Source organism: Eutrema salsugineum, unplaced genomic scaffold (assembly GCF_000478725.1).
Source record: "Eutrema salsugineum unplaced genomic scaffold, Eutsalg1_0 scaffold_6, whole genome shotgun sequence".
Lineage (NCBI taxonomy): Eukaryota > Viridiplantae > Streptophyta > Magnoliopsida > Brassicales > Brassicaceae > Eutrema > Eutrema salsugineum.
Window position 1 is genome coordinate 6,116,369 of NW_006256547.1, and position 20,119 is coordinate 6,136,487.

Below are 20,119 nucleotides of genomic sequence, written 5' to 3' on the forward strand. Positions count from 1 at the left end.
AAATCACCTTAAAATCAAATAAAATTTGGATCAAGATAGTCATAATGCAGTATAGAGAATCATTATGGTAGTAGATTCAGCATAGAGAACCATTCATCAAGAACAAATGTGAAGATAGATTCTTACACAAACAATGGTCTGGACTCTTTTTTTTTTTTTTTTAAATATATAATCATACACTAAGTGTACCTGCCCTGGCTATTGTTTTATGCATGTACATATTATCTATATACACTTTACTTCAATCGATTTCACCTTCTTCCACGTCGGTGGCTAGGCTTGGAACAGCAGGAGCCTCAGGTTCTTCTTCATCATCGTCTTGTTTCATGTACAGTCCGAGTTGCTCCAGAGGGTTACTTCCTCTGAGGTTGAAGCTTCCAAGTGCGTCTAAAGGTCTCTCGGGGCTGATTTCATCGGCCGAGCTTGGTAATTGCTCAGGTGCACTCGAACTCAGCATCTCTAGGTCCTCGAGGAACCGTGAGTTCTCGTTGATCTCTACAGTTTTCTCCATCTGCAAGGAAGTCAAAGATAAGAAACATAACAACACATAAGTTGCTATGGTGGAATATTTAAATTTATCAGAGAACGTTCTCCATTATACACATGTTTCTCCCTATCAGGTGATTTGAGAGTTCGTGGTACTGTGGTACTGTAATGCAAGTCATGTGTCTGCTATTTACCTTCAATAAAGCTTGGCGTGCAGCTTCTCTTTCGAGTTCTCTTTTCCGCTTAGACTCAGCAGCAGCTTCTGCAGCAGCCTCTGCTTCAGCCTGACGACGAGCATCTTCAGCAGCCTCTGCCTCAGCTTGTAGCCGCGCTCTCTCTGGCAGCAAAAACAAATGGTTTTCAGTTAAAAAACTACAAACATGTTCTTGTTAGAAAGATCCGGAGATACAGGGAAAAAAAATAATAACAAATTGGGTTGTTGGTATATAAACAACCTACCTTTCTTCTTCTGCAGTTCGAGTTCTTCTCTTTCCTTACGCAGCCTTTCTGGATCTCCCTTATTACTGATCTGCTCTCATGCGAGATGAAATATAAACGTATTAGTTCCCATGATCAAAAGGAATGCTTCAAAGATAGTGTAGAGTAGGTGATGTCCGCGTTTATTTCAGGAATCAACTTAACGCAAATGTGGACGTTGCTATTGTGTGTGAACAAAAACAATGGTACCTAGGTATGTTCCTATGCTCTTTGATTTTATTAGTTTAGAAAAAGTAATCATATTTCCAAATCTATATCTCCAAGCTTTTCTGTGATTGTTTAGACTGGATCCATATATTCTGCTACCAAAATATAAAACCCGAAAAGCTACTTCTATTCTTCCTGGCCTATTGGTTAATCAGCCAATGCCACTATTCAAGCCAAACAGTGTTCATAGGGAGGTTTGGACAGAAGTGTAACCCAGTCACAAATTAAGTCAAATGAAGATTTAGACCGTATTGAGAATAAGTATAGACCTGTGGAAGTGTTTTCTCGCGTGCTTTTAGAATGATATCTGCAAATCGGTTCTTCAACAGCGCAGCTCTATACCGCTTCTCAGATGAAGCCTGAGTTTTTAATATATTTCCTGAAGCATGAAGTCGATAAACTGTGAGATACTCACTTCATGACTCAAATAGAGAAACTCTTTTTTCTCTGCATCTCACCATCATTTTGACCATCTGATTCATCATAACTACGCTTTTGCTGAGCACAAATATCCATCTGCTCCGGGGCACCAGTAGATTCTGTAGTAAATACACCAGAGGTACAAACTGTAAATATGTACCATAAAAAAATTCCTATGACAGTAATTTTGCATCGATCACCAACATCTATTACATTTACTGTGGCAGACTATAGTTGTTCCAACAGAGCAAATCAGGGTAGAAAATGAGCAATAAACCCTCAAAGCTTATGAATTCAAAAGATTTTAAGTACTCACGACTTCCATCAAAAAGATCATCAGGTCTCGTATCTTCATTTCTCTGCGCCTCAGAATTTGCAGTTTCAGGCATCTGGAAAGTCATCATCTGCGTGGTTTAGATTCGTAACGTATTACATGCCTTGAAAAGCTGACATTACAGATTATACCTTGGAAGAATTCTCTTGCATCATGGGTTTAGGGTCATCGGATTGATCTTCGGAGCTACCAGACTCAGAATCTGAAAAGCAACACACTATTCAGTAACACATAATATAAAAAACAACAGCTGCTACAGAGATTTGCTAAGTAAGCTGTAGATTTTTATCCTACTGTTCTTCAATGAAATTGCCAGAATCAAATTTGACAAAGTTTCAATCATTGATTATAATTAATGCATCAGCCAATGAAACTTTGACGAGCTTCCTAACCACCATCGAATCAATGAGATCCAATAAAATATGAAAGTTGATAGACAGGAATGATACTTGGCTAACCAAAATAATCATATGACTAAAAAGGCTAAAAACGATAGAAATATCATGATATCAACATAGAAGGGGACAAAATTTATAAGGGTTCTGATATTAACATGAGTCAGTGATATATAATGAAATCCATAGAGAACCTAGAACTAGAAAATGTTACGAAAGAGCTGAGAGATATATATGGATTGCAACTAACCACTGGAGCTCCCTGCGATAGGAGGTTCGTTTCCACCAACATACTCATCAGCCAATTCATTTCCTAGGAAAAGGACATAGAATCAGGCAAAGATAAGAATATTGGTGACCACAGAGACAACTGATCAGTATAAATCTAGAATATAATTTGCAAACAGAATCTGAGTTTTACCTCGTTGCAGGGACGAACTGCTCGGCCCGGATCCATTAAGAAGCTGCAACAAACGAAATACGTTGCTTTTCAGTAAAACTGCCTGTGAATATTTAGCCTAGCATATGAGATGACGATTACCTCTATTTCGCATGGTTCAACATTCGACTGCTTCGCTTCTTTATCTTGGATATATTCATCTAGAAGCTTTTGAAGAGTGAGCAGTACTTCATCACTGAGAACATCAATGTCTATCTCGATTTCGTCTTCTGCAATTTCTCCTTCATTTGAACTGTGTTTCTTCAAAAAGTCAATGATCTGTGCAGGAAGTTCGTCCAGTAGTGACTCGAGTTGTCTCCCCAATCTATGCCTCTCCTCTGCTGTCATAAGTGGCTTCACGGGTTCAAGAACACCCTCTCTAAGGGGTGAAGCCATCTTCCTCTTCTTTGCCGGAGGGACAGAAATAGCAGCTTTCCTTTCATCAATGGGTTCCAATGTAATTGCAGGCAACGTTCGCATGCTACACGCTGGTAATTTCTTTTCAATCGTTTTCCACCGCGCTTCAAACAATTTGCTAAGAATATCCCCCATAATGTGAACATCATGTCCTGGTGGGTTATATGTCATTGCATTGGTAAATGTAAGCCTCACATCGGCAGCAAACTCATGTGGGCTTGAGTATACACCAGACGCTAAGTTCTTCTTTACCGTCCCTAAGTCCATGGGATGTTTGATAATAGTGAGATAGTCAGGTATGTTTAGTTTCACTACATCAACAGGCGCCTGAAAAACCCAAGCATGCGGATGGGACCACAGTTTTTTCAGCAGCGTGTCACATTGCTTCATCAGTGTCATGTTAGGAGCGCTAGCCATAGACTCTTTCGTAGATTCAAACTTCCCCGAGGAGCCACGGTTCCATCCACGAGAAGTCCCAGTCTGATGCCGAACTTTCTTTCCTGGCCCCGTTGCAAAATCAGATGGCGTCTTCAAATTGCTGAGTCGAGATGATAGTTTCTGAGCAGTGCTAAAACCCACCCTATCACTAGTAGACGACACAAAAGCTGGGTTCATTCTCTGCAACTCAGCATTCTTAAGAACAATCTTTGTCTGCTCCAGCTCCAGTTTGAGACGATAAATCAAATCCTTCCTCTCAGACTGTGACATGTTATACAAGGAAATGACTTGTCTCTGGACACCATAAGGATCTTCATCATTATAATTCAACCTAATACACTTTCGTGCGGGAGTGCTTGAATTCTCAGATGCGGTAACCTCGGTATCAATCTGCGCGGAGCTTCCAGAGCCCTCTGATTCATCGGGCGCTTCAAAAGTATTCGGATAATATCCTCCTGGGAACGCAGCACTCTCAACCATTCTTTTGGCAATAATTTCCACAAATATAATTTCACTCGCTTCTAAAATTCACAATTCACCATTTGCAATAGACCTGCACCACATATATCTATTCAATCACTTAAATAAACAGAAACTAGTACTTCCCCCATCAAAACTCACAGAGACAGGTCCTATTTCCATTCCAACAGACACGAAGATCAAATATTTGTAGCATTCTCGCAAAAATTCCACAGGGGAAAGAAACTTGTTATGACACAAACAGCCAGATCTAAACTATGTGAAATAAGAATGTCCAAAACAAACATACTCACAATTCTATTAAAAACAAAAACTTGGCAATCCAGTTTCATTTTATCTATTTTTTTGGAGTCCAAAATTCGAGCCCTAGCCTGATGCCAATTCAAATGAAACACCCTTTATTCAACCAATCATTCGAATTGGGAGAAAATCCCACAACCAAAAAAAGGTGAAATTTTTACCATATGCATCTCCTATAGCTGAATCGGCACAGCTCTTCGCGACCCGAATTTCAACCTCCTCCAACGAAATGAGCTTCAAATCAGATACTACGAAACTTGAAATATCAGACAACCTGAGATGCGAGCTCGAAAGGAATGAATCAATCTAACGGAAGAATTTATCCCAGAAACGGTAAAATTTACCGAAACCCTAGAATAGAAATCGCCCCCAATTTCGGAATCTCCAAAGATCCGTGAACCATACAAAACACGGGCCACAAAGTAGAAGACTGAGCAACAAACTCTGGAATCTGGAATTGACTACGCAAAACAAACACTGAATCTCTCGTGATCAGATCGAAGGCAAAATCTTTGAAATGGATATCAGAGCTTTCGCGTGAGAAAGCTGAAGACAAAACGAAGTCGGAGACTAACAGAGAGAGAAACCAATAAAATGTTTAGTGCGAGAAATATTTTTATTTTTATTTTTAAAACAAAGGCTTTAAAAGCTTCTACACCGACAAAAGCCTGCCTCTAACATTTTTGATCGGACGGACCATATAGATTGAGGAGAAAGCCGCCAGATCCATATCCAACGGTCACGATGATCTTGTCTGCGCGGAGTTAACGAGTATTTAACGTGAGTTTCCTTTACGTTTCCTACGTGGCAATAGTAATTTAACTGTAGACAATTAGCGTCACGACTCGTGACGTTTTTGGGCAGTGACCGTTGACTTTGCTCTTTACAACCACTAGCGTTTATTTGACTGGTCTCTACTCTCTAGAAGCCACAGGTGAGTTCACTAGCTGAAAGAAAAACGGAGAGGAGTTTATCTTTCGAATAACAAAAACGACGTGGAGTTTGTTGTTGATAAAGTAAACGACATGTATGTCTCATTTCCTCAGATATTCTTTTGATTTGTGTGCCGTTTTTGGTTGTTCGAAGAGATTCTGAGGATTTGTGTTGTCTGTGAAGTACAATTGCACATGTGTAGATTATATTTGGAGTTTGCTTTTAGAACGTTAGAGTTTTTTTCTTGGTATAAAGTTTAGTAGATGCCTTAATTTGATAACATGAGAAATCCGAAACTATCAAAGTTGAAAATAGAATTAGCTCCAAAGATATTCACAATTTCACACGAGATGCGAATGAAGTTCCCTTAAAAGTTTCTTACTATGATTCAAGACATGCGAGTAATGGACTCGTTTGGACTAAGAACAAAGCAAGTGGATGGGCTAAGCCTGTTTTCTTTTGTTACAAATAAGCCCAACTTAGTATATAATATAGCTATTTGATTTCAGAAGTAAAGGTGGAGATTTTTAGTTTTTGTTTTTGCTATATGGGTTCGATTAGTGACATCAGTACAATTAAATATATGTATATTGTGTGTTTATACCCCATAGACCATAATCCATAGATGCTATAGATTAGCGTATCTATGAACTATGGTGATGGGAACGTCGAGATTTTTGGCCTAACGAAGTGCTGGACCAATGAGATGTCTCCATCTATTATACCACTACCGACATCGACCAATAGAACCCTACTTCAACAACACAAACAGTAGGACAAGTTAGTCAATCAATACTTTATTATATAAGTAAAATATTATTATGTCAGATATCACCTCTGATTCGTCTCTACTCTCGGGAGATGCTATCATCATTCGTTTTAGCTTGGTTTTATCTTTCCTACATGATTGTGTATACTTTGGATTAATTATTTTTGTCCTCCCATCCAAGTGTATCGTTTAGTTGAAAGTTCAAGAAGAGCAAACGAATTTAGCTACGAAGTCGTTAAAACTGTTAATGGAACCTTCTAATTAAGCAGGTTGGATATAACTTATAAGCTTCTAATTCTTTGTTTACCAAAAGAATCAAGAGTCAGACCACTGTATATGTACTTTCTGGATATATGCAAAAAGTTAGACAATTGACTAATAGATATTTCTATATTAACATCTTGTTTTGGATTGGTGATATAAAATAACTAGCGACTCAATATTATATAAATTAGTATACGATGGGCCAAATGTGATTGTACTAAATGGATAGTGAAAAAAAAAAAGTTGGTTAAATTATTATGTATGTATAATTATTTTATGGTAATGCATAAAAAATTTAATTTTTCGACTATTAAAAAGTGTTTTTTATTTATTATTTTATTTGACAAAATGACATTTTATGTGAAACAAAAATATATAATACTATAGAATTCAACTTTTTGAAAATATTATATTGTGGACAAAATTTACACCAACTTATGTCTTGTGTTTTAAAAAAAAATCCATCAGGAATTCATCTTTTAAAAATTGATTTTTTTTTATTTTATAAAAACAAAATTTGAACAAACTTGAACATACCCAAAAGAAGTTGCTAAAACTCTCGGTTAATCACAAATATTATGTAAAAGTTTCCGGTTAAAATCAGTAAAATATGTAACTAGTGCGAAAACTACATAATGGGCGAGGCAATTTAAGATTGGAGTGGCTTCAAGATACACGTGAAAGGCTCTCATTCGTTCTATCGTTTACTAAAATTATATGGCTCTTGAGGATCATTTGGATACACGCTAGCATAAAAGACTTGACACAAACTAACGGCCCGATTTAAAGCTCATTGTGACACGTGAACGACCGATCTAACCAATCAACGGATCTTAGATAATTAATGATGACATCAACTTTGTCGGAAACCGAATGGAGAAATATGGAGACGCTTATTGGTTCCTGTCTTTCTCTGATATATTGCCAAGTGTATGATTGATCTCTGTGTGAATGTTACAACTTTATTTATTCTCCCTCCTCATGAGAACTTTTGGCTTTTTCTTTTTTATGTTATCACCCTTTTTGTCAACCAATGAGGATTCTCCACTTGCAGGAACAAGCTTATAACCAATCAACCATTAGTCCTTTATACAATACCGTTCAAGTAGGTTTAACATGTAAATCTGCACATATGCGCCCTTGCTATTTTTTTCTTTTTTCGGAAGTATACAGTGCATATATAGATATATATTTTTTGAGCGATTAGACCACTTTCATATAATCATCATACCTCTCACATTTGGAATATGAAAATGAAATATGAAAATCATCAACTATAGCGAAGTACACGTAAATGAAGCTTAAACTATAGATTTTAAATTTAGAGCAAAAGAAATTGAATCTAGGTACAGTAATTGTGGATACATATACCTTTGATGGATATATTTAACCGATGGATGTATGAATTGAATGCACATTAAGTAGCTGCAAGAAGGTTGATCAATAAGGTGATCATGATAATTACAAGTCATTCAGAAAATATATAGATAAAGGTTGAAAGCAAAGCCGTGAATAATATACACAGTTATGACAATAGATAAATGTATATATATGAGTATTCCAATAGCGAGAAGACAGGTGCACGTTACAAAAGGACATGATATATACAGCATGTTGTACGTAAACGGTAAATCTCAAATGAAATAGAGCCTTACGTATATATATAAAGTTATATATACAAGTGTACGTAACGTGTTTTTGTATGTGTAGAATGTGGGGGATGCAAAAGCTTTGTGAAGTAGTTAAATACCAAGTATGATACTCAATATACATAGGGTCCCCATATAGGTCATGTGTTTTTGTCTCTCAAACAATCTATATTCGTATATGTACCAGAACTAGATTATAACATATTCTTTAGCTTACGATCAAATTAATTTACTATATGCTTTTAATCTTTTATAAAAATGCAATTCTAATAGCAGATTCGACTAAAATCTAGCTATGGTAACTCTAAAATCACTGGTGTATCTTAAATACATGTCCTCAGTAAATCTATCGATCAGATCAAAAATAAAAATAGAAGCCAAGATTGGTACGAAACCATACAATGGCAACTTTTTATTTAATTTGCCAATATATATATTTGACATTATTACGGCATGTTCTATATATTTAAGTGTTTCCATCTTCCACACTTCTCCACATTATCATCAGCTGTTGCTTTTTTCAACCATATCTTAAATATAATCTTATAAGTAAAGCGTAAACAAAGTTGTTAAAGTGATTATAAGTTTGTGATTAGTCGTCACAGTCTTAAATCACCTTATAGACTTATAGTTCTTACCCTTTTGTTTCAGGCAGCAATCAGCATCAAAGCCAGAGAGTCAGAGCAGCTGTTGTATCTAGCCTCCATGCAAAGCCACCAAACTCCATTTTCCACACATCACACGGCACCGTTTTGGTATACTTTGTTTCTTGCCACGTGTACTGCATCCTCACCCTACACGTGAAAGCTCGGTAGTTACAATACATCGCCACCGTCGACTCCTCCGCCACCAACCAAACCACAACATCCGGCAACGACGACGACGAATCTTCACCGGAAACATTCCTCCGGTAAGCCTCGTTAACCCACACCACACGGTTCGAGCCGTCCGATACGAAAGCTGGACACGTGTCCTTGCCTAGATTGTCCACCATCTCAGCGTCCGTACACTCCACCGCATGGGAACTCGAACTACCGTCACAGACCCCTGTTACGGACTCCACCGTGACCCACGTCTCCACCTCCACCGTTGCGCCGCCGTTAAACGTACCCCACGCGTTGGTTTCTCGTGTTTTCTCTCCGATTATCGTTTTCACCGTCGGATCGAGACTATCCTGATCTAACGGCGTGTATTCGCCGGAAAGATCGGCTTTTTCAGGCAGAAGTTGCAGCGTCACGGCTCTAGATTGTTCCCGATCATCAGAAAGGTCAGATCTGCTCTTTCCTCGACACGTGCTTTTATTATTCTTGGAAACCTTAACGTACTTTCGTTTGGTTCGTTTGCTCATACTGTTGTTGTTGTTATCTCCTGCAGCGCATGGATTACCAGTCGTCGGTTTTGGAGCGATCGGACGGTACCGGAGCATGAGAGTATCAACGGAAACCTTATCTTGCGCTTTACCGGCGTATCTTAGCGTTCCCTGCAGCCACTCATCTTGATCCATTATCTTTCTCTCTCTTCTCAAACACTCTCACTCTTTCTCTCTCTATGGTTCTGAGTGTCTCTCTCCGGTGAGCCGAAAAGATTATCATTCGGAACAAATGAGGAGGAATTGTAATTCGCCACGTGTCTTTAGGGTTAGCGTAAATAACAGTAAAATCATTGGTTGGTTTCTGTATGTGCATCTCCTCTGTCATCTTTCGCGACATATTTATGTCTCCTTTTGTTTCTTTAATTTAGGTATTTTTTTTTTTCTTTCTGGATTTTAGATAAGAGTAACAATAAAAAAAATTTGTATTTATTTATATTCTGATAACGATTCAGAACAACTACAAGTCCTAGGTCTCAGACAAATTCTTGCTAAATTTCCTTCAAATACAAATTATGTGCAATTTATAATTAATTTTTATAGTAAGAGAAGATCATGTTAATCAATCATACATATCGAAGTTCTTTATCAGAAAAATAAAAACATATATCGACATATCGTACGATGAGTAACGCTACACACACAAACACATACGTGTATGTATACACGTCAACTTTCTATATGACTATAAGACTACACCTATATACATATATATACATACATGTGCAAGAACTTTGCGTTTATGTGTATGCTTTTAATCTAGCTAAAAACATTGATAACAAATGTTTTTATATTATTTTATAATGATAACTACATCTAATCATTCATATACATTACGTTTGTACCATATATAAAACTGCTATGGCTTAAACTAACAAAAATATAAAATGCAAGTGAATAGAAACACGTTTTTAAATGTTAACGATTCCCATTTAAACAAGAAACACAAGCAATTTTTACATTGTATATGCATGTCATACGAAAATAACGGTTTGATCCAGTTTATAAACCAATGGCCCCGTATACTATTAGATCACTATAGGAGTATAGTTAAATTTGGGTCGCTTAACTTTTGTTTTTGAAAATTTCTTAGCAAAGATATATGGTCCAAATCCAAGTGTCCAACACATATATAACAGTATTTAATTTTGACAGATCACTATAAACGCAGAGACACACGTTGCCATTGGTTGAATCGAAGCAATGTGAAATGGTGAATCTGTTTTACTCTATATATATCTTTACCCACATAGATGCATACGGATAGGCTCATATCATATATTTAATGGTATATATGGTCAGTTGTTACCCAAGGCCTCCAATAATTTTGGTATATTCTCTTCTTTTTTTTAAAGATATATACATATATGAGATTTGTATTATCTTAATGCGTGGGTCCTATCTAAAATTAAATATGCTGTTTTACCTTATTTGAGGACTCTTATTGGTCCTCGTAATCTCCGACCAATCAAATTGCATTATGTGTCTTCCATTTCTCTGTTGCAAAAGCTGTTATGTCATGACTCATCACACATTTTAAAACTTATACACACATATACTTTTTGTATATATTAATCATACTTTTTTTTGAGAAAATATATTATTCATACTTATATATGCATGCCTACTTATGCGAGTAAACGAATAGGAATTGGTAATGAGAACGATATTTGCAGACATAACAGTTGGAAAGACTATGGGAAATAACAAAAATAATGGAAATATTCATCATTTGAACATTAAAAACGTCAAAATTGAAATACTATACATATATACAGTATACTAAACTAATCGAGATCAAATATTTAATTCTTAGGGGGTTGTAACTAGCTCGTAGACTTCAAATAATAATAAGATTTCCGCTGTGTCTTTCGGCCTTTGTTTACTCAATAAAATTCACGTAATATAAACAACCTTGAATTGCCAAAATTCCTTCTATGCAATATTTTTATCATAAATCTAAAATTAGATATAAATTCACAAATCGTACACAAAGAGTGAAGAAATCTCAAACACAAATCAAAATGGAAACCGAAAACGAAGATTAAGAAGTATTTCATAAATAAAAAATATAGACATGTGTATTTTTTTCATCAAACTGTTGATATAGCCAAAATCACTCATCTATATACAATTTAACATTTTTGATCAATGAAGGTTCATACCCTTTTTAAACTAGCTAGTTCAAGACCGTTTGACTAAGATATTACTCTACGAAGAAAATTTGTCATAATGCGAACCACAAAACATTTTTAAAAAGTCGGTTACAAACTTATTTGTGTAAGAATTAGCACGAAGTGTTAGTTCGTTTACTGCAGCGAATTTTGAACTAACCGAACATGAGATCTACTTCATGTTATAAAAGAGTTGTGAAAAACATCAACATGAACCTAATTCATCTTCGGAAAAAGTTGTTTTAATTGATCGTGCTTTCATTTTCAATCCTAAAATATTATTTATGAACCCAAAATCCTAATTTTTTTCGATAAATCCTCACATATTCAGTTTTGTATAATGTTGAAATAATTGGGCTCAGACAGTTTGATGTTGGCCCATAGGCCCAAAACGTAAAACTGTCGTGTGTTTAGCAGCCGCTGTGTCATCGTGGAACTCTCATTTTCTCTCGTCTCTCTTTCACTTCTTCGTTCCTCGATCGTCTCCGTCCCCGTTCTCGTTGCTTCATTTTCAGGTGAGATTTTCTTTGTTGGCGTTTTTCTTATTCAAATCTCTCGATTTCTTCGTTGACATTTGATTGATAGCTTATATATATATATAAACATATTTTCGTCGGATCTGTGTGTAGACTCTGATTTCTAGGGCTTGTTCGCTTTTTTTATTCGTACATGTGTTATGCAATCGCATTATTTCTGCCTAAATACTCTGTTTTCATTCAATTTCTTTATTCTTCAGCGAGTTGATTTGGTACGAGCGTTAATCAAATGGTTGGAGGAGGAGTTATCCAGCAAATTCTAAGGAGGAAGCTTCACTCCCAATCAGTTGTGAGATTCCTTTAGTCTTAATTTTCGTTTCTGTTATTCTATTTTGATTTGTGTTTGGGATTTCTTCGCTCTTTGTGTACGATTTTAGCTTGGGATCTGTTTTAAGAGATAATCCTTTGTTATTTGAGATCCTCTGTGTAAGGTTTCGTGTTTTGGGGGATTCGCATTGGATAATTAGAGATACATAATCAGCTCTTGAATTCTTAGTGCATCTTGTCATCTTCTGGAACCTGAGACAGGAGACAAAGATTTGTCTTCCTGTAATTTTTTTTTTTTTTATTTCTTTAAAACCATGATAGGGTTGTTTGATTTGTGTTTAGCTTCTGCTTCAATTTGTAACATAAGAAGAATGCTGATTTGCAGCAATCGTTTGTCGGCATAACTGATTAGGTTTGCCGCAAACTTTTTTCTTAGTACTTGTTTTGTGGTATCTTGCAGGCAACTCCGGTCCTATCGTGGTTTTCTTCGAAGAAAGCTCATGAGGACGCTGGGTCGTCTGGTGTAAGAGCACTTGCCCTCTTGGGTGCTGGTGTTACAGGACTGTTGAGTTTTTCTACAGTAGCATCTGCTGATGAGGCCGAACATGGATTGGAGTGTCCAGACTACCCTTGGCCTCATGATGGCATTCTCAGCTCATATGACCATGCTTCGTAAGTGTTTATTTACATAGTGCTCTTTGTCATAGATTTTTCTGCTTCTATAAGTTGAAGTGCTTCTATAAGGTTTTTCTGGTAACCTATATAGTTAGAGTGTTAGACTCTGAAAGTTGAACTAAAAGGCTTATGAAGGTTTGATGTTGTATGAGCAGGATCCGTCGTGGGCATCAAGTTTATCAGCAAGTATGTGCATCTTGCCATTCGATGTCTCTGATATCATACCGAGATTTGGTGGGTGTCGCCTACACAGAAGAAGAAGCAAAGGCGATGGCAGCTGAAATCGAGGTAGTTGATGGACCTAATGATGAGGGTGAGATGTTCACTCGTCCTGGTAAACTCAGTGACCGGTTGCCTCAACCATATCCCAATGAATCAGCTGCAAGGTTTGCTAATGGTGGAGCTTATCCTCCTGATCTAAGTCTTATCACTAAGGTCTGCTGCTGTTTTACTTAAACGGAATATCTATAGCAAATTTGTGTTCAGTGATCTTAATGGTTTCAATGTTCTGCCTGCTAGGCACGTCACAACGGTCAAAATTACGTCTTTGCTCTTCTGACGGGTTACCGTGATCCTCCTGCTGGCATTTCGGTATTGTCTATCTCATTTTCTTACACTGTACTTCTTCAATTCCATATTGCTGGTTGTGAAAGAACCCTTGATAATTATACAGATAAGAGAGGGATTACATTACAATCCTTATTTCCCTGGTGGAGCAATTGCTATGCCGAAAATGCTTAATGACGAAGCTGTAGAGTATGAAGATGGTGTCCCTGCCACAGAGGCACAGGTTAGGTTTCCTCCATTTAAAATAGTAGAAACACGAGTCTTTGGGCTTAATGGACAGCCTTGCTCATTGTCATGGTATTAACTTTACTTTTTGTCAATCACGTCGCAGATGGGTAAAGATGTTGTGTCATTCTTGTCTTGGGCAGCTGAACCAGAAATGGAAGAGAGGAAATTGGTAGGTTTTACTTTTTCCACTTTTCTCTCGTGCATATTGCATTTTGGTCAATCTGACAGTTTCTGTCCGAGTTACTAGATTTAGTTTATGATCGAACTGCGCTAATAGTTCTTGGTCTGCTTCTAAGACAGTAACATCTAGTTGTTAAACTCAGCTTCTTGACGGATTTAAAGAACCAGCTAAAACTGGGAAGAAGGTCTTGTATGTTCACATTTGACGTGGCAATTAATGTTGGTTTAACTATTTGCAGATGGGATTCAAATGGATATTCCTACTCTCTCTCGCTCTGCTCCAAGCAGCATACTACAGGCGACTGAAATGGTCGGTCCTCAAGTCTCGCAAGCTGGTTCTCGACGTGGTGAACTAAAGCGCCGCATAGTAAGCTTTTGCAGTGGCTACACAGTCGTTTTTTCAACAATGGATCTTAAAAAAGAGAAGAGCCTTTCTCTGGGTAATAACGTATCTCCATTTTTATGTGTCATAAAAATCTTTGATGGGACCCGTTCTCGCCGGAAGGTGGAAAGACCTCACTCATCATCTTTCTTCTTTTTCCTTGGATTATCACTAGAGTGTTTATGAGGATAATAACGAAAAAATATTCTACCTCGTAATCAAACATGATTTTGAGATTATACATTTTGATTTGTTTCCCATACCGGTCTGGTTTATCTTTCCTGTTTGTCTCAATAAAAAGAATTATCTTTGTACTCAATTTCCATGCTTTGTTTTGGTGTTCTTCCTCTTTTGGTTTTAGCAGCATACCAACAAAAGCTTAGTACCATAATTTGTAAAGATATGATCGCATAAAAGTAATTATAATCGACAAAATTACAAAACAGTGTACTGAAAAACTTTTACAAATGATTCCTCCAATCCCCCCGGTAAATAAATAATCGACATTGCTTATTCTCCTTTGAAACAAATATCACCTAAGGAACTCCAATATTTATATCCCTATGATCAATGTAACTATTGTAAGAGTAACACTCTTACCATTACAATCTTTCCTTTTGCCTTACGATCAAGCTCTCACCGGCTTTTGCAGAACAGCTGAGAGATACACTTGTGCATCACTCTTCTCTCCAATAACCCATTTTAGCTTCTTATACCCAAACCTCTCGATCAGACGAGTAAGATCTTTCTTCTTTTCGTCGCTAGCACAATAGAAGTTATCCAACCAGAACAATCCACCGGGTTTCAAAACCCGATCAAGATCGAACATCAAGAACTCTAGCTTCTCGGGTTTACCTTCAACATCTAATCCGCTAGAAGCATGGATGAGATCGAACACATTGTCATGGAAAGGGAATCTATGGTCTAAACTCAAGAACAAGGGAAAAATCCCTCTCGCAGCTATGAATTCACTAAATGGAGCACCATTGTTCAACGTGTTAGTGATCACAGTCACGTTCTTCTCAGCCATTCTAGCTGCAAAAGTCCCAGATCCACCGCTAATATCGAACCCTATCCGGATTTTCCCACTTCCTAGACTCAACACATCATCAATCAAGAAATCGTTCTTCCCCTTAACCTTCACAAACTTATCTTTCTCGCTACTCAGATCGAAGCAACCAACGCATTCTCGGCTAAGTTTCTTACCTTTCAAGCAATCGAAACTCTTGCAACCAAGGCCACTCCAGTTAACACTCTTGTTACTAACAGTTCCCCACAGTGAATTAGGAGACTGTTTCAGATCTTGCTTAGGCACCGTTTTCGCCAAGCATCGTCTTCTCGGCAACGGCTCGCAAGCACGGAGAATCAGCTTTTGGCCAAGGCTCCAATCATCAGGACATCTATCGAATACTTTGTATGACATGTACTGAGAGAGCAAATCCGCAGATTTTTCACAGGAGTGACCAACGGATGATACCATTTCAGTGATCCCTGTACGCGAATCTTTACCCAGAGGAAGCTGATGACGCTGGAGGAACAGTTTGAGCTCAGGGCCAATGTTTGGTCGGGAGAGATCGATGGATTCGTAGCCAAGGATCTGTTTCTCCATCTGAGCGAGCTTGCGTTGAGACGAATCGATCTCTCGGAGGATGAGAGATAGATGTTGAGAAACGAGTGAGATATTGTTGGAATGGTGAAGTGGCGAGTCGGCTTGGGAATGGGACGAGAAGGCGTATAAGGCGAAGAGGTTGGTGGTGACGACGGAGAAAAGCATGAGGAGGTTGACGGCGGAGGAGCAAATGGTTGATCGTCGGAATCTGGCGGTTCCATCGCCGATCTTCAGGGAAACAGATCCCATCTTAGCAGCTCTTTGACGGTGAGAGCGCTGAGAGAAAGAAGATAAAGCTACAGTCTCACTCTAGCTTGAATCTTCATCGAACTTGCTTCAGTGATTGGATCTGCACGAAGAACTTATAGATTCAGGACATGTAACGATTCATCTTGAAACAATCAACATTTCATGCAACCAATTCAACGAAATGGAAGAAGAAGGAACGATTTAGCAAAATCTAGCTTACTCCGATTTCACTCATTCAGATCTACCAAAAATCAGCATGAGAAATTGCTATCAACACAACAAAGTTAAGATTGATTGTCACTGTGGAAAATCGATGATGAGGTTAGAGAGAAGAAAGATCATACCAAGATTTCAGCTGAGTTTAGTGGACTTTCTTTTTACACTCCCGTTTCCCGGAGCTGATATCGTCGTTACTCGAGAGTGAAAAGTATCGCCGACATGACTCGAGTCAACACGTGACTAATGTAGTCCAAGCAATTCTCCTTCATGGGCTTATATCTTGGGCTTAGCCCATATAAACAAACAAACCTTCTGGTTCGCTCAGAGGGAACCAATTAGAAGAAGAAAAAAGAAAAGAAAAAAGATAATTGGAAACAATGAGCGGAGTTGAGTTCCTCGTTCGAGAAAACCACCGGCGCACATCTTTTGCCGGTAATCAGATTCTCCACCGACGTGAGAAAAATTCTCTGTATTTCTTTCAAATGGAACTGAGATGTCTCTTTGACGGGTGTTTTCATAAACACGAATGGCGAATAAACCTGATCATCATCATCTACATCACAACTACCACCAATCTTCTAGGAGACTGATGCTTGTATTGTATCTCACTACTGTTCTTGGTATTGGATTCGTCGCAGCTTTTCTTTGTCTGTCTTCTTCTCAATTCTCATTCTCCAGCGTTTCTTCGATCTGGGTTCCCGGAAACCAACCGGAGATTCAAATTCCGAGCATCGATTCCAGGATTGTTCAAAAGGTACATTTCAATCGACGGTGTTTAGTTTGTGCTAATTATTAGAAAACTATGAACTTTCCCTCTTTGATTTTCACCGATGTCAAACACTTGCAGAGAAGCAAACAATCGAATGAAACAAAAGATCATACCCGGTCCTTATCGGCAACATTCGCCGATTTGCCGGCACCGGAATTACAATGGGAGCAAATGCCATCAGCTCCAGTTCCCCGACTTGATGGATACTCCGTACAAATCAAAAACCTTTTGTACGTTTTCTCCGGCTACGGCAGTCTCGACTACGTAAGAACTCGTATAGTCTTAGTATATACTCAATTCAAAACAAAAACATGGAAAATGTGTGTCCATATTAATCATATTTGCTTCTGCCATTGGCTTTCTTCAGGTTCATTCTCATGTAGATGTGTTCAATTTCACAGACAATAAATGGTGTGACAGATTCGACACACCTAAAGAGATGGCGAACTCGCACCTGGGGATTGTGACGGATGGACGATATGTGTATGTGGTTTCAGGACAGTATGGTCCTCAATGCAGGGGACCCACTTCTCGTTCTTTTGTCTTAGACTCAACCACAAAGAAGTGGCTCGAGTTTCCTTCGCTACCAGCTCCAAGGTAAGGTCTTTATTTGCGCTTGACATTTACCTCGATAGTTATGGCTCCGGTTGATAAACCTTCAGAATTGCGGAGATTGAGTAGAGAAACTTCGGAATAGAGTTGTGGAAGGCTTCGTTAGGAAGCAAAAAACTTAGCAGGCATTCTACAAAAAGATTTTATCTTGAAGAACCATGCACTGATTCCTCCATATTCTGCAGATGACAATACCGAGCCTATGAAAAACTCTTTGGTAGCTTTAGATCAATTAGTCTTGTGTTACCATATAAGCAAGTACAATGATCGAGCTCATTTTGTTGGATTAAGGTATGCACCTGCGACACAGATATGGAGAGGGAGGCTTCATGTGATGGGAGGAAGCAAAGAGAATCGCAACGCAGTTGCCAATGACCATTGGAGCATAGCTGTGAAAGACGGAAAGGCTCTCGACGAATGGAGAAAAGAGGTTCCAATCCCTCGAGGTGGACCTCACAGGTTTTATATTTTGTCTTAAGTCACTGCTTGTTTCACCTTTTGTTTTGAGTCCCCTGGCCCTGGTTGCTGACATCTCTGTTTAAACTGTGTATAAATAGGGCTTGTGTAGTTGCTAACGACAAGCTGCTTGTGATCGGCGGTCAAGAAGGTGACTTCATGGCCAAACCTAACTCAACAATCTTCAAATGCTCACGTAGACGCGAGGTTCGCCCTCCTTTTCAATTCCTAGGGTTGAGCAGATGAACCATACCAATATACAGTTTCTCCACACCAGTAAAGCTGAATGCTCTTGTAATTCCTAATGTTTTGGTCAGATCTTCAACGGAGAGGTCTACATGCTAGACGAGGAGATGAAGTGGAAAATGTTGCCACCGATGCCAAAGAACAATTCCCACATTGAATCCGCGTGGGTCATAGTTAATAACTCGATCGTTATCGTCGGTGGAACCACGGATTGGCATCCAGTGACCAAAAGGCTTGTTCTTGTTGGAGAGATTTTCAGGTTTCAGTTAGACACTTTGGTAAGTATTATGCTTCTCTTCATATATTTTTTTCCTGTGTGTTTTCCTTCTCTTACAGCGTTTTCTTTAAACTCATATGTATAAAATATTCTCAGACGTGGTCTGTGATCGGACGGTTACCGTACCGCGTCAAAACGGCGATGGCCGGATTCTGGAATGGCTATTTGTACTTTACGTCAGGGCAACGCGATAGAGGACCGGACAATCCACAGCCCGGGAAAGTTATTGCAGAAATGTGGAGAACTAAGCTGAATTTTTTTTGATGTTTTGTAGTTTTTTTTTTATTCTTCTCGAGATAAAAGACAAATTTGAGAACAAATGACGAAGTATGTCAAAGAAAAACATAATCCAAAAAAACGTCTAACTGTCGTTCTTACACATGGAGGCGGTCGAGGGACATCATATTCAAACCAATAACTGACCGAAACGAGAAATTTCATCTAAGTACCAGTTTTCAAAAACACCATTAATATTACTAGTATCTAAGTATAACAGTCGATCCAATGGCAACATCTCACAAAAAGGCGGACTGTTTTCTATGTTTGCGTGCGAATTGAAAGGAGGACTAATCAAATAATATATCAAATTTTGTGAGATCATTTTGTTCATTTTTGTCTGCGTGTAAATCATCCGCAAGTTCATGCTCTGATGTAACTATTTAAGAAATAGGACAAAAAATAAGATAGAGACTTGAAATCGTTATCGTGGTCGGTCCAGGAGAACGACATGTTCTATTGGTTTAATCTTTCTCTATGATTAGGTAGCTGAAATAATAACCACCATGAACCATGTCAAAGTTTCTTCAGTTTTAGTTGTTTTATTTTGGTTTCTATCAATATCTCAAAGTAAATATTGTGGTTAGGTAAACTAATTCTAAGTTTTAGCAACTAGCAGGCCGGCTTTGAAAAAATTCAAAAACAAAAATCATTTTTCAGAATGTGCCTTTCTGATAGTAGGTTTGCATGTCAATTTACGGTTAATTACCAAATTATATACACTTAACCAATTCCGTATAGTTCTAGTCCGCATGTTTTTACCTACCATGGCATCTCTATGTTTATTTATCATTTATTCGGATATAGAATTTTGAAAAAACCAAGAATCTAAATTGTTTCAATTTTGAAAATCGAGTTCATTTCATTTCGACAATTCCACACTTGGTTAAAAGGCAACTCCGATTGGTTGCCAAATCCAAAGAAAAAAATAGTATGCAGAATTAGAACTTGGTTTCACCAAACAAAATTAGATACCGCTAACATTGTGAACCATTAGAA

The 20,119-nt window shown here is 38.0% G+C and overlaps 5 protein-coding genes across 6 annotated transcripts; 2 read left to right on the forward strand and 3 right to left on the reverse strand.

Annotated features, from left to right (window-relative positions):
* Positions 1 to 52: 52 nt before the first annotated feature.
* LOC18012138 (transcription factor GTE8) lies at positions 53 to 5,010 on the reverse strand. The gene is made up of 11 exons (XM_006395402.2): positions 4,576 to 5,010; positions 2,882 to 4,187; positions 2,762 to 2,804; positions 2,591 to 2,653; positions 2,077 to 2,147; positions 1,928 to 2,000; positions 1,650 to 1,730; positions 1,461 to 1,570; positions 946 to 1,015; positions 681 to 823; positions 53 to 511 (listed from the first exon to the last, which is right to left on the reverse strand). The coding sequence occupies exons 2-11, from the start codon at positions 4,112 to 4,114 to the stop codon at positions 242 to 244; spliced, it is 2,157 nt and encodes a 718-aa protein (XP_006395464.1). The 5' UTR covers positions 4,115 to 4,187; positions 4,576 to 5,010; the 3' UTR covers positions 53 to 241.
* A 2,691-nt stretch (positions 5,011 to 7,701) lies between these two features.
* On the reverse strand, positions 7,702 to 9,596 carry LOC18012139. Its single transcript, XM_006395403.2, has 2 exons — positions 8,668 to 9,596; positions 7,702 to 7,805 (listed from the first exon to the last, which is right to left on the reverse strand). Exon 1 carries the CDS (start codon positions 9,531 to 9,533, stop codon positions 8,694 to 8,696), a length of 840 nt encoding a protein of 279 aa, XP_006395465.1. The 5' UTR covers positions 9,534 to 9,596; the 3' UTR covers positions 7,702 to 7,805; positions 8,668 to 8,693.
* Positions 9,597 to 11,999: 2,403 nt separating this feature from the next.
* Positions 12,000 to 14,726, forward strand: LOC18012788 (cytochrome c1 1, heme protein, mitochondrial). Its single transcript, XM_006395405.2, has 8 exons — positions 12,000 to 12,087; positions 12,309 to 12,397; positions 12,836 to 13,047; positions 13,206 to 13,485; positions 13,570 to 13,641; positions 13,724 to 13,840; positions 13,949 to 14,014; positions 14,265 to 14,726. The coding sequence occupies exons 2-8, from the start codon at positions 12,338 to 12,340 to the stop codon at positions 14,379 to 14,381; spliced, it is 924 nt and encodes a 307-aa protein (XP_006395467.1). The 5' UTR covers positions 12,000 to 12,087; positions 12,309 to 12,337; the 3' UTR covers positions 14,382 to 14,726.
* A 90-nt stretch (positions 14,727 to 14,816) lies between these two features.
* On the reverse strand, positions 14,817 to 16,703 carry LOC18012789. Of its 2 annotated transcripts, none has more exons than XM_006395408.2 (2): positions 16,610 to 16,703; positions 14,817 to 16,365 (listed from the first exon to the last, which is right to left on the reverse strand). In XM_006395408.2, exon 2 carries the CDS (start codon positions 16,263 to 16,265, stop codon positions 15,036 to 15,038), a length of 1,230 nt encoding a protein of 409 aa, XP_006395470.1. In that variant the 5' UTR covers positions 16,266 to 16,365; positions 16,610 to 16,703; the 3' UTR covers positions 14,817 to 15,035. The 2 variants fall into 2 exon arrangements, with proteins under 2 accessions (XP_006395470.1, XP_006395469.1); XM_006395407.2 differs by lacking the exon at positions 16,610 to 16,703 and adding an exon at positions 16,486 to 16,598.
* A 168-nt stretch (positions 16,704 to 16,871) lies between these two features.
* LOC18011611 (kelch repeat-containing protein At3g27220) lies at positions 16,872 to 19,158 on the forward strand. The gene is made up of 7 exons (XM_006395409.2): positions 16,872 to 17,238; positions 17,332 to 17,517; positions 17,621 to 17,850; positions 18,157 to 18,324; positions 18,423 to 18,528; positions 18,639 to 18,845; positions 18,941 to 19,158. The coding sequence occupies exons 1-7, from the start codon at positions 17,011 to 17,013 to the stop codon at positions 19,106 to 19,108; spliced, it is 1,293 nt and encodes a 430-aa protein (XP_006395471.1). The 5' UTR covers positions 16,872 to 17,010; the 3' UTR covers positions 19,109 to 19,158.
* Positions 19,159 to 20,119: the final 961 nt, after the last annotated feature.